This window comes from Nicotiana tabacum, chromosome 7 (genome assembly GCF_000715075.1).
Source record: "Nicotiana tabacum cultivar K326 chromosome 7, ASM71507v2, whole genome shotgun sequence".
Taxonomy (NCBI): Eukaryota; Viridiplantae; Streptophyta; class Magnoliopsida; order Solanales; family Solanaceae; genus Nicotiana; species Nicotiana tabacum.
Window position 1 is genome coordinate 74,811,781 of NC_134086.1, and position 14,293 is coordinate 74,826,073.

General features: G+C 42.2%; 1 protein-coding gene across 2 annotated transcripts; it reads left to right on the forward strand.

Annotated features, from left to right (window-relative positions):
* The first annotated feature begins 1,352 nt into the window (after positions 1-1,352).
* On the forward strand, positions 1,353-3,570 carry LOC107811894 (glycerophosphodiester phosphodiesterase GDPD3-like). 2 transcript variants are annotated; one of them, XM_016636886.2, is made up of 3 exons: positions 1,353-2,182; positions 3,145-3,204; positions 3,298-3,570. In XM_016636886.2, the coding sequence occupies exons 1-3, from the start codon at positions 2,066-2,068 to the stop codon at positions 3,403-3,405; spliced, it is 285 nt and encodes a 94-aa protein (XP_016492372.1). In that variant the 5' UTR covers positions 1,353-2,065; the 3' UTR covers positions 3,406-3,570. The 2 variants fall into 2 exon arrangements, 1 of the variants encoding a protein (XP_016492372.1); XR_001654018.2 differs by having other exon boundaries at positions 1,371-2,182; positions 3,074-3,204.
* The last annotated feature ends 10,723 nt before the right edge of the window (positions 3,571-14,293 follow it).

Sequence of the window (14,293 nt, forward strand, 5' to 3'; positions counted from 1 at the left end):
CAAAAGAGGCTTGAACATATCGGGCAGCTGCAGGCATAGGTGGACACGATAAAAGCTGAGGCTGGGGAGTGGAAGAAAAGTATGGACCTTTTAGCCTCGGAAAAGGAAGCCGTCCAAGCACAATATCAACCAAGGCCCAGCTCCGAGCTATGGAGGAAAAGATATCGACCAGGCCAAAATAATCAAATAGATATGGTCTCAGCTGAGCTCGGCGGTCTCGAGCCAAGAAAACCTAGCCAGGTTAGAGATTGTTGAGGTCAAGGCCGAAGCTGATGAGAAGGTCGCCTAGTATAAGGTCGATGCCGAGGCAGCTCAGGATCAAGTGAAATATTTGGTGGAGCACATGAAGTGGCAATCCCGAAGCGAGGCCCTTGAAGAGTTCAAGCTCAAGGCTTCGACCTACTGGTTGAGATCGAAAATGCCAAGATATCTGAGGCCAAGGCCAGGAAACTGGCTTATCCCGAGGAGGGGGATTCCGAGGGGTCTGAAGACTCAGACGAGGTCGATGGTAATAGAGGCCTCGAGGATGAAGATACTGCCCCTGATGTGGACCAGGCCCCTTAGACCTTTAGATGTTTTTGTTTCTTATTTTTTGAAATTTTGTTGAGGCCGTTCGACCCTTGTAAAGTTTTATCGGGCTGTTTGGCCCTTGTAAAATGAATTTCATCATGAAAATATAAGGCTTTCTTTCCCTTTTTTAGCTTTCGAGTTTTTCTCTTTGCTTCCTCATTTATATTCACAAAGGCCGGAATGCCTTATCATAAAATAACTTAGGTTATGTTCGAAAGTTCAAACAAACCTCGCCTTTACATTACTCTATTTTAAGGCATCTTGAGGGTTTGGTGTTATCGGAAACTTTCTCCCAAAGTAAGTAATTTAGATTATAGTTTGCCGAGGGTAGCCTTTAGAACCGGTTATGAAAAATTTTCTTTTTTGAAAGCCTATCTTTTATTATGGATCTCGGACGTCTCTGAGCCTTGTTAGTATGGCCGTAGCCTTTTAGTTCGGGAGTCGCATAGTGGACTTGTTTTCCCGAGTTATCCGGGCTTGCCCAAGATAATAGTCTTCGAGTAGATATGGCCGTGGCCTTTAAAATTCGGGAATTGCCTGATAGGTCTTATGACCCTAAGATCTAGTGGCTCGGGCTGCCCGAGTTAATTTTTGGACGACGGTCCCCGAGTGAGGGAGTGATCATTCGAACTCCGCTTATAAGCGGTCCTTGAGCTCGTTACCTTCAAGAGATCGGAAGTTTGAAATTCCTCAAGGGATGTAAAGAAGAAAGTTTTAAAACATAAGATGATTGCAAGGAAGAAACTTCTCTTTATTCTTGTGTAAGATAGTAACACATGTATACATGCTTTGTGTTAGGGTTCGATCAATGCGGGCACGGTTCGTTTGACCATTTGTCCCTTACAATACATCCTATCGATCGATACCCTTCAGCTACTATTTCCTTGCTAACATCGGCATCCGAGGGTGATGCCCCCTAGTATTCGAGGTTGATTGTAGAGAAAACTCGGATACTATTAATGCCAGCTTTGACACCGATTCGTGATTGGTCCTTGATTCTAAGTTAGCAAGATCCACTGTTGCCTCGTTAAAATCCTTCCAAAAAAACCATTTGGGACAAAACCGGCTCGACGGAAAAAGAGTGCAATGCGTGCTTTCAGACCTAAAGACTTCGTGCCACTCCTTGTCGATCACCTGCAAGTGTTAGCCCAAAAAATAAAAGAAAATGAAGGGGTTCGTACCTTAGCACTAATATCGTTTTAGGTGAGTTACATTTCAATTGCTTGATTGTTGTTCCCCGTTAATCGTTCCGAGCTTATAGGATCCTTTCCCGGTGACCTCGAGAATTTGGTATGGTCCTTCCCAGTTTGGACCCAACTTTCCGTCGTTCAAGTTTCGGGTGTTTAATGTGACCTTCCTTAGTACTAAGTCCCCAATATTGAAATATCGAAGGTTGTCTCTTTGATTATAATACCTCTCGATCCGTTGCTTTTGAGCAGCCAATCGAACAAGGGCTGTTTCACGCCTTTAATCCAATATCTCCAGGCTCATATTCATGGCCTCTTTCATGCGTTCTTGTGATAGGAGATCAAAAGCAATTAAAGAGAATACTTTGTGTTCATTCAATGAAGCTGCTAAATTCAACGTCGACTTCATCGAATTTGATGTTCAGGTGAGATGATAACCCTCTAAATCATGCGTTTTTCAGACCATTTTTCACTCTTCTGTTTCCATTTTTTTAAAAAATTTAAATGTTGCTTTCGGTGGTTCAGAATTTTAAGCAAGAATTTTTTTACGTGTCAACACAACTTTGAGTAATTTAGCTTATTATTACAATGGCAGAGGCGTTGAGAATTATTTTTGATCCTTTTTGGAAAACTGCTGGAAACGACACGAGCCACCGCGTATACGTGGCAGGTGGTGTCCAATTTTGTCACAAAAACCTCTCGATTTACTTGGTCAAATAAGTAGTTTTCATATACAATTATTTACCGAATCTTTTAATTTTTGTAGATATTTTAGTCATCATAAAATTATAACGTATAATACTATTTATACTGTGACTAACATCCAAAACTCTATTACTTTTTTTGAAGAATTGATCGGGTCACACCACAATTTAGATGTTTTGATCTTTGTACTCCAATCTCATCATTTCATTTTTGTATCCGGAGTATTTATTTATTTATTTATCTATTTGAAGAGAAAGGCAAAAGCATAGATAGAACTTCAATCCTAAGATTCCTGGTTTCTTTGCTCGTGTTGATTTGTGTCCTTTACTAGATTTTCGATACCTAGGAAAATACAATTTTTATTTCTTTCTTATTACGCAGTGAATTACCTTTAACAAAAAGAAGAAAAAATCGTGGTCGTTTGTGTGTTCTTTTTGGGAATTGGAGATAACTTGTTTGGTATTGAATTGTCTGAGCTAAATATTTTCTTTCATTTTGTGTCTGGTTGTCTATTTTTCCTATGCATATTTGAATTCAATGAGGCACTGATTTTTTTCTTTCTCTTTTCAATTTGTTTTCCTCCTTTGGAAATCGGCCCTGGTTCTTGGTAGGTTTGCTTGCAAAATATAACGGGGCAAGCAAAGAACCATAGATGAAACTGTGTATCAAAATCTTTTTGTAGGTAACAAGAGATGGCCATCCAGTTATTTTCCATGATATCTTCATTCTTACACAAGAAGAGGTTGGTTACAGAAAATCCACTATAACCAATGCTTAAATATAATAACTTGAGGATGTCCTGACTCTTAATATGGACATTACAATTACTTTTCAGGGAAAGTTGATTGAGAAAAGAGTAACAGCTGGGTATTCTATCAGATTCTACTTCAATTGTTGCGAAGCCACTGGGATTCGAACATTGAGTCCTTGGGTGAAAGCTTGAACAACCCAATCATCAACGACCGGGTCCATCCGTTTCATTTGGAATCGAGACACAAATTCTCTGGGCATTTCATTATCCTTCTTACGTTAAAAAGGTCCGAGTTTCTGGTTTCAACTTGGATGGCCCCGGCGTGTGCCTTTACGAAAGAATCTGCAAGCATAGCAAATAAGTCAATAGAATTATGTGGTAAATTGTAGTACCATATCATAGCTCCCTTTGATAAAGTCTCTTCGAATTTCTTTAGAAAGACAAATTTGATCTCGTCATCCTCTAGATCATTCCCTTTGATAGCACATGTATAAGAGGTGACATGCTCGTTCGGATAGGTCGTTCCATTATATTTAGGAATCTTGGGCATGCAGAACTTCTTGGGGATCGGCTTGGGATTCGCGCTCGGGGGGAAAGGTTTTTGCACAAACTTTATGGAGTCCAGACCCTTCAATATCGGTGGTGCCCTCGGAATTTGATCGACCCTGAAGTTGTAAGTTTCTATCTTCTTGTCATTTGACTCAATCTTCTTTTCCCCCGACTCAATTCATTTTGTCACTTCTTCTAGCATCTTCATGATTCTTTCGAGTATTTGGTCTCCGAGCATCTTCGAGTATTTGGTCTCCAATTCTTTCTCCTTTGATTTCCTTGAAATCGATTCGTCCCTACGAACAACTTCCTGGGATGGCTCGGGCTCGATTATGCTCAGTGAGTGATTCTGGTTTTAGAGCTGGGCTATCGCTGCCTGTTGAGCCTGCAACATTTTGAAGATCACCCGCAGGCTGATCCCGCCATTCGCCGCCATGTGTGCTTTGAGCGATCCCTACAGACACTGCCCTTGGGATCGATGACCAAATTTGCATTGATGGTTACATGTGAGCTGACGTCAATTAGATCTACAACCGGATCGAGGTTGTAGGGGTGCTAACTGAGAGTTCGACATTTTGGTCCTAGACACAAAGGTACTCTAAAGAACAAGTGTAAAATATTGTGTGTTATGAAAGTTTGTACCAGGTAATCACTATTATCCTTAGCCTCACGACGAGTGCCAGACTGTTTACCCTCAAAATCTGATAACAATTGAATTTATATGCAGTTTTAAGAAAACGTAATATAACTTGATACAAATTAAGAAAAGAGATTAATATTGAAATTGATGATAAGAGAATAAATGCAAACTACACAAATTGAATAGCCTTGGCCTTTGAGTTTTATCACCCTCGACCAAGAAATGCCTCAACTGACGTAAGAACAGAATAACAAGATGATAAGAGTTAGAAATAACAATGTATTGCTTTTTGTTGCGTATTACAATATGTTTTACAAATGATCAAACCTCCCTTTATATAATAGGGGAGTCCCATTTTTGATAAAATTCTATAAAAAGTAACCAATCTCACGATTTGCTAATTAATCGGCCTCTCCTTGATACGTGCCGAGATTTTCACTGTGATCTTCAATTGATCCTAGATATTTCGGCCCTCCGTTATTTGGCTCAACAAAGTCCCCTGGATATTGTTCGGTCCTGGAGTCACGAGCTCAACGATTTAACTTCATGCCTTGGTTTGATATAACCCAGGTTCGAGCTCTGACCTGTTACATTTCAGCCTCGGCCTGTCATACAATGGACGAATCCGGTTTCAATCGTGTACAGTTATACTACAGCTCTCTCTAGAGTGGTGAGATTTATGTAGGGCAACGTTATATATATATCTTCTTCTTTACTTACGTGAGCACTAGTAGTCGTATTCTAATGGTTTAGATAATAAATGATTTCCAATTTGATTTGTCCCAATTATACATAAATTTATACTCCATCGTTCTGCCCCAAGAAAAGGGAAAAAGGAACTAAAAAAAGAAAAGCTTTAACAATATGTTCATTCAAGGAGTGAACTTACAGCGAGCTTAAACCAAATATAATATCGCGCATGCTCTGTTTTTATAGCAAATTTTGTTTAATAAGGCAGCATCTAAAATTCGAGTGGACTTTATTTTTCGTATTGAGAGAATTCTTGTATCAATTTCCTTAAAATGTTTTCTATTACACTGGAGGATTAGGAAAGAGAAAGAGAAAATAAAAACAATAAAAACTGAACTCACACTTATTTTTTGTGCAATTTCCATCAATACTGCTAAATAAACTGTACATCTTGTGCGGAACTTCTCTCGGTTGACCTTTGAAAAGAAGGTTCAACTAACCTAATTGACAAAATCAGCAAGCTTGGAAAAAGTTAGAGAATCATGTCGAAATCAAGAAGTTGAACTTATGACGACAAAGCTTCTATGTTTTGAGGACAACACTAGATTGGCGTTGACCTAAGTACGGCACTAACAACCAACAATAATTAAACTATAGACTATTACATTTGCCAAAAACTCATTGACCTTTTGTCACGTATGTTTCCAAACTCGTACGAAATTCTAGTGCTCCATAGTCCATCATCGTACCAGATTCCACTGTTACACAACTTTTTCTATGTTTTATTTCCACAAAATCATAGAATTTCCAGGGCTATTACTTATAGTGCTCTAATTATTTTCACATACAGGTGCCGATTGTTCGAACAATTGTTTGGAAGAACTTCTTGGAATAAAGTTTCTAGAGAAATTACTATCACGACCCGATTTTTAACTGAGTCATAATCAGTATTCGGTATCTCAACTCGATCGAATAGACCTTATAATATATTATTCAACTAAGTCGAGAAAGTATTTAAATCCAAAAGATATATCTTTCTTAAATTTTGAAATATAATCTGTGTTAATTTGAGTTCCCTCCTAAATTACTAAAGACCTTGATTCTTTACTCTACTACTTGTGCTTAAACATAATCTATAGAAAAGTAAAGAACAAGCAATTTATCTGTAACGATCCGACCGGTTATTTCAGGAGTCACAATTCTGTTTTCCCCGTTTCTGTTCTCTTTTGTGTTCTTCAGCTGTGTTTTATCGTATCATGTTGGTTGATTCGGGTCCGGAGTGGTTTTGGAGTGGAATGAGACACTTAGTCTCCTATTTAGAAGCTTAAGTTGGGAAAAGTCAATCGGATGCTGACTAATGTGTAAACGATCTCGGAATGGAATTCTGAGAGCTGGAGTAACTTCATAGTGTTATTTGTGACTTGTGGGCAAATTTTGAGGTTATTCGGACGCAATTTGATAAGTTTCGACATCGTTGTGGAATTTGGAGACTTAGAAGTCCTTAGGCTTGAATCCAAGTATGATTTGGTGTTTTGACGTTGTTTTGAGTAATTCGAGGGTTCCACAAAGTTTGAATGATGTTATGGGATGTGTTAGTATGTTCGGTTGAGGTCCCGAGGGCCTCGGGTGAGTTCTGAGTGGTTATCGGATCACTATTTGGCTTTGGGAGTTAGAAATACCTGATATGATATCTGGTATTTTGAAAGTTGCAGGTCTCGGAACATTAGGAAGTGCGACCGTGGTAGGAAATTCGCGGACCGCGGTGGAAGAATGCAGCCGCGGTAGATGTTCATGGACTACGATGAGGAGAGGAGGTCAGGTTGGCGGCCGCAATTAATTTCACGCGGACCGCAGCAGGTGAGGGTTGAGGTTTGCGGCCGCGATGGAAATTCTGGTAACCGCGGTAGTGGTTGCGCGGCCGTGGTGAGGAATGTGTGGACCGCGAAATGGAGGTTCACAGGGCACTATATAAGCGAGATTTAGGGTTTTATTTCACATTTTGGACTTTGGGAGCTCGGCTTGAGGCGAACTTTTGGGAGTTTTCAAGGAAATCATTGGGGTAAGCAATTCTAATATGGGTTTGGCTAATAATCATGAATATATCATTGATATCATCTTTTGATTAGTAATTTGGGAAAAAATTGTGAAACTTCATAAAAAGAACTTTTGGGATTTGAAAGTCGATTCGAAGTCGCAATTGAGTGAAACTAATATGGGTAGTCTCATAATTGAATGAGTTGTCGGATTTTATAACTTTTGTCGGATTTTGAGATGTGGGCCCGGGGCCTGACTATTGCGTTGACTTTTGGCCTTGTAATTAGCATTTTCTTATGAGATTGATTCCTTTAGCTCGTGTTGATTGTATCGAATTATTTATGGCTAGATTCGGAGCGTCCGGAGGTCGATTTGAGGGGCAAAAGCATCGCGGAGTAGGATTTTGGCTTGGTTGAGGTAAGTCAAAACCCCGAGCTATGTGCTATATGATTGTATTGAGGTGACGCACATGCCAAGTGACAGGCGCGTGGGCGTGCACCGTGAGGATTGTGGTCTGGTTCATTCCATGGCACTGCGTAGTGGCTCTTTCTTGCCAATATCCGTGTTTTATTATGTGACTAAGTTGATGAGCTGTAAATTACGCTAATAATCATGTTATGGCTTTACGCCGATACTGTTGAGACCCGAGTGGTCATTTCTTGCTGTCATCTCATTAGTTTTATTGATATTTTGTACTCAATCTTGTTCCTGCATATCATATCATGTCTCAGTCTCAGTTGTTATTATGTTGGAACATCATATCATTATTTCGGGCTAGTTTTCATGGCATTGTGATCCCGTGGGTGAGACTGGAGAGTGATGACTAAGAGAGGTCGAGAGCCTGATTATGAGTGACAGTTACGGGTCAAGCTGCACGCCATAGCAGATTGTTGATTATGCCTTCATTGGCTTGTTATAGCGCTTGGGACGTAGGATCCCCTCTGGAGTTTGCACACCCACAGTGGGCGCGGATGATATTATTGAGGGATGAATTTCCTTGGACATGGATTTGTCCAAAGTATTCATATATGGAGATAGATTTCTCCATAGGGTTGGGTTACCCTTTTTCCTCGGTACTGAGTGACGTCTAGTCATTGTTGAGTATGTTCCGGGATGGATTTCCCTGGGCTGAATGGCCATATGCGGTACCGAGTGGTTGAGTGTGTATAAATATATACCTAGAGATAGATTTCTACTCAGGGTTGGATTACCCTTGTTTCCTCGGTACTGGATGACTTGTAGTCAGCACTGTATTTGTTCTGGGATGGATTTCCTTGGGCCGGATGACCATATGCAGTACCGAGTGGTTGAGCTCTTGAGAGTGGGAGCACATGGTGCATTTCATACATTTTGTGTATTGACATGTAGAGATAGCTGAGCTTTATATCTTATATTGTTCAGATCTGTATTTATTTCACTGTTGAGTTGTATTCCTCAAAATAATAGCATGCTTACTTTACTGCATAGCTTATTTCTATTTTTTGTTGAGTTTACGTTTGTCACTACCTATTAGTCCATAGGTTGGACTTGTTACATTCTGAGTTGGTGTACTCACGTTACCCTCTGCACCTTGTGTGCAGACCCAGGTACTTTCGGTCCCAGTGGAAGTCATTGATCGAGGTTGTAGGCTTGGGAGATTGTTGAGGTATCTGCATGGCGTTCGCAGAATCTTGACCCTCCTTCTCTATTCTAGTTGTGTTTCAGTTGTATTCAGTAAACATTGTAGTAGACTATGTTATTTCTCTAGATGCTCATGTACTCCGTGACACCCTTGTTTTGGGCTGGTTGAATTGTGTTATGGATTTTGCTTATGTTATGAACAATTTATTTTCTTAAATGATAAAAGTACTCTTCCGCAAATGTTCTAATTAGTATTGTGGTTGGTTTTTCATTGAGTTGAGGCTGGCCTAGTTCCACGATAGGCGGCATCACGAGGGTTGAGTTTGGTTCGTGATAAGTTGGTATCAGAGCCTAGGTTACATAGGTCTCACGAGTCATGAGCGGGTTTAGTAGAGTCTTGCAGATCGGTACAGAGACATCTGTACTTATCTTCGAGAGACTGCAGAACCTTTAAGAAAAGTTCACATTCTTGAATTCTTTTTGTGCGAATTTGTTGATTCTGGAACTAAACTTCTATTATTATATTCTCTCACAAATGGTGAGGACACGTACTACCGGTCAGGACGGACATCCACCAGTACCACCAGTTGGGGCCGCAAGAGGCCGAGGTCGTGGTAGAGGCCGTGGCAGAGGTAGAGGTGCAGCTTGCACCACAGCTAGGGCAATACCAACGGATCCACCAGCTACCCCAGTTCAAGATTAGGTTTTAGGTGTGGATGCCCTAGCGGGACCAGCTTAGGCACCAGCTGTGCCTATGGCTATTCTAGGTCTTCAGGAGACCTTGGCTCAGATTCTGACAGTGTGCACCAGTATTGCTCAGGCGGTCGTTGTTTCTACTACAGCAGCTACTTCCTAGGCCGGGGGGCCGCCCATACAACCAAGCAGGTTGTTCAGTGACTTCAGACACCGGGGGCACCACCAGCCTAGCAGGTTGCACCTTCTTAGGACTATGTGTTCCCAGTCATGCTTGAAGACGAGAAACGGAGATTTGAGAGGTTTGGTAGACTTCAGCCTCCGACTTTCAGTGGTAGAGAGGGCGAGGTGTCCAAGGTTTCTTGGACAAGTGTTAGAGGATTCTTTGTACATTTGGTATTCTAGATACCAGTAAGGTCTCGTTCACTACCTTTCAGTTCTCTAGAGTTGCCTTTACTTGGTGAGAGGCTTATGAGAGGCGTAGGCCTATTGGTGCAGCTCCCCTTACGTGGCATCAGTTCTCCATTCTCTTCCTAAAGAAGTATGTACCGCAGTCCCACAGAGAGGAGTTGCGCAGGTAGTTTGAGCAGTTGCGTCAGGAGGATATGACTGTGATGCAGTATGAGATGAGATTCTTCGAGTTGGCCCGTCATGCTACCTGGCTGGTTCCCACAGATAAGGAGAGGATCAGGAGGTTTGTTGATGGCCTCGCTTATCAATTGCGGATTTTTCTGACGATAGAGAGAGAGTGTCTGTCGTTTCTTTCGAGGAGGTGGTTGACATTTTTAGAGAGATAGAGTCAGTTCGCCGCTATGAGCGAGTTGAGAGGGAGGCTAAGAGGTCTCGAGGACCTAGTAGTTTTGGTGGTGTTCCTTTTGGAGGTCAGTTCTAGCACGACAAAGGCCGTCTATTCAGACATGCTCAGTCAGCTCGTTCAGGTCACTGTGGTGGATCATCTTGCCAGGGTCCTCACAGTTCACATCAGTGCCACTCATCTCTCAGTGCTCTTCCAGCTCAAAGTTCGACTCATGCACCATTAGTTTAGGGCTCATCTATGCTTGGTTTTTCTAGTGGATATCCCGGTGCTCGGGGCTCCCTTCAATCCCTATTGCCAATGGTTGGTAGAGGTTGCTTTGAGTGTGGAGACTTGGGTCATATCAATAGGTTCTGTCCCCGCCTTATGGGAGGTTCATCCCAGTATAGGAGTCAGCCTTCGGCTTCAACACCAGTTACTTCCCCACCCTCCCAGTCAGCTCGGGATGGAGGTCAGTCAGCTAGGGGTCACCCTAGAGTGGGAGGCCGATCAGGTAGCGGTCAGGCCCGTTTCTATTCATTCCATGCCAAACCCGGTGCTATTGCTTCAGTTGTTATGATCACAGGTATTATCTTAGTTTGCCATAGGGATGCCTTTGTATTATTTGATCCCAGTTCTACTTTTTCATACGTTTCATCATATTTTGCTCATTATCTGGATACGCCCCGTAAGTCTCTTGATTCATCTGTTCGTGTATCCACTCCTATAGATGATACTATTGTAGTGGACCGCGTATATCGGTTTTGTGTGGTAACTATTTGGAGACCTGAGTAGACCTTTTGTTTCTTAGTATGGTAGATTTTTATATAATATTGGGTATGGATTGGTTGTCTCCGTGTCATGCTATTTTGGACTGTCACGCTAAGACGGTGACGTTGGCTATGCCGGGGGTGCCATAGATTGAGTGGCAAGGTTCGACGGATTATGTTCCCAGCAAGGTGATTTCATTCTTGAAGGCCTAGCGGATGGTTGAGAAGGGTTGTCTTTCTTATTTGGCCTTAGTGAGGGATGTTAGTGCAGAGACCCCTAGTATTGATTCGGTTCTGGTAGTAAGAGATTTTCCGGATGTATTTCATGCAGACCTACCGGGTATGCCACCGGCCAGGGATATTGACTTCGGTATTGATTTGGTGTAGGGCACGCAACCCATTTCTATTCCACAATATTGAATGGCACCGACAGAGTTAATTGAATTGAAGGAGCAGCTTCAGGATACTCCTTGACAAGGGGTTTATTCGGCTTAGTGTGTCGCCTTGGGGTGCGCCTGTTCTATTTGTGAAAAAGAAGGATGGCACGATGGGGATGTGCATTGATTACAGGTAGTTGAATAAAGTTACAATCAAGAACAAGTATCCTTTGCCTCGTATTGATGATTTATTTGACCAGCTTCAGGGAGCGAGAGTGTTCTCCAAGATTGACCTCCGGTCAGGGAATCACCGGTTGAAGATCAGGGACTTGGATATTCTTAAGACGACTTTCAGGACCCGATATTGTCATTATGAGTTCCTTGTGATGTCTTTATGTTGACCAATGCCCCAGCAACATTCATACATTTGATGATCAGCGTGTTTCAGCCTTATCTCGACTCGTTTGTGATTGTTTTCATTGATGATATTCTGGTGTACTCGTGTAGTCAGGAGGAACACACAGAGCATTTGTGAGTTGTATTGCAACAGTTAAGGGAGGAGAAGCTTTATGCTAAGTTCTCCAATGTGAGTTTTGGCTCAGTTCAGTGGCTTTCTTGGGGCACATGGTGTCCAGTGAGAGTATTCAGGTTCATCCAAAGAAGATATAGGCGATTCAGAGTTGGGCCAGACCGTCCTCAGGCACAATAATTCGTAGCTTTCTTGGTTTGGTGGGTTATTACCGTCAGTTTGTTTAGGGATTTTCATCTATTGCATCACCCTTGACCAAATTGACTCAAAAGGGTGCTCCATTTAGGTGGTCAAATGAGTATGAGTCGAACTTTCAGAAGCTCAAGACTGCCTTGACCACAACTCCAGTGTTAGTTTTGCCATCAGCTTCAGGTTCATATACAGTATATTATGATGCTTCTAGAGTTAGTATTGGGTGTGTGTTAATGCAGGTGGGTAGAGTGATTGCTTATGCTTCTCGTCAGTTGAAGCCCTATGAGAAGAACTACCCTGTTCATGATTTGGAATTGGCTGCCATTGTTCATGCGTTGAAGATTTGGAGGCGTTATCTCTATGGTGTGTCTTGTTAGGTGTTTACTGATCATCGTAACCTCCAACACTTGTTCAAGCAGAAAGATCTCAATTTGAGGTAGCATAGATGGTTGAAGCTACTAAAAGACTATGATATCACTATATTGTACCATTCGGGGAAGGCCAATGTAGTAGTCGATGCATTGAGTAGGAAGGCAGTAAGTATGGAAAGTCTTGCACTCATTCTTGTTAGTATGAGACCTCTTGTGGTTGATGTTTAGGCTTTGGCCAATCGGTGGGTGAGGTTGGATATTTCGGAGCCCAGTCGGATCCTAGCTTGTGTGGTTTCTTGGTCTTCATTGTTAGATTGCATCAGAGAACGCCAGTATGATGATCCTCATTTGTTCGTCCTCATGGAAAAGGTTCCGCATAATGATGCCAGAGATGTGACTATTGGTGATGATGGGCTATTGAGGATGCATGGCCGGATATGTGTGCCTAATATAGATGGACTTTGGGAGTTGATTCTAGTGGAGGCCCATAGCTCAGGGTATTCAATCCATCTGGATGCCGCAAAGATGTATCAGGATTTAAGGCAGCACTATTGGTGGAGGGGAATGAAGAAAGATATAGTAGGGTTTGTAGCTTGGTGTCTCAATTGTCAGCAGGTGAAATATGAGCATCAGAGACTGGGTGACTTATTTCAACACATATAGATTCCAGAGTGGAAGTGGGAGCAGATCACCATGAATTTCGTAGTTGGACTCCCACAGACCTTGAGGAAGTTCGATGCTATTTGGGCGATTGTGGATCGGTTGACCAAGTTTGCGCACTTCATTCCTGTGTGTATTACCTATTCTTCAGATCGATTGGCTGAGATTTATATTCGAGAGATTGTTCGCCTGCATGGTATTCCAGTGTCCATCATTTTAGATAGAGGTACTCAGTTTACATTGTATTTTTGGAGGGCCGTGCAACAAGAGTTGGGTACTCAGGTTGAGTTGAGCACAACTTTTCACTCTCTGACGGACGGACAGTCTGAGCTCACCATTCAGATTTTGGAGGACATGTTACATGCTTGTGTCATTGATTTTAGAGGTTTATAGGACCAGTTTCTGACGCTCGTAGAGTTTGCTTACAACAACAGTTATCAGTCGAGTATTCGGATGGCTCCGTATGAGGCTTTGTATGAGAGGCGGTGTAGATCCACAGTGGTGTGGTTTGAGCCGGGAAAGGCTAGGCTTTTGGGTATAGACTTAGTGCAGGATGCTTTGGACAAGGTGAAAGTGATTCAGGAGCGACTTCGTACAGCGCAGTCAAGGCAAAAGAGTTACACTGACAGAAAGGTTTGTGATGTATCTTATATGGTTGGGGAGAAGGCTCTATTGAAGGTTTCACTCATGATGGGTGTTATGAGATTTGGGAAGAGGGTCAAGTTGAGTCCTTGATTCACTGAACCTTTTGAGGTACTTTGTAGGATTGGGGATGTGGCTTATGAGCTTGCTTTGCCACATACTTGTCGGGGGTGCATCCGATATTTCATGTTTCTATGATCCGGAATTATATCGGCGATCTGTCTCATGCTTTGGATTTCAACACGGTTCAGTTAGATGGTGATTTGACTTATGATGTGGAACCAATGGCTGTTTTGGAGCGGCAGGTTCGCAAGTTAAGATCAAAGATATAGCTTTAGTGAAAGAGTAGTGAAGAGGTCAGCCCGTGGAGGAGGCTACTTGGGAGATCGAGCGGGAGATGCAGAGCAGATATCCACACCTATTTGAGGCTTCAGGTATATTTCTAGACTCGTTCGAGGACGAACGTTTGTTTAATAGGGAGAGGATGTAATGACCCGGCCGGTCGTTTCAGGAGTCACAG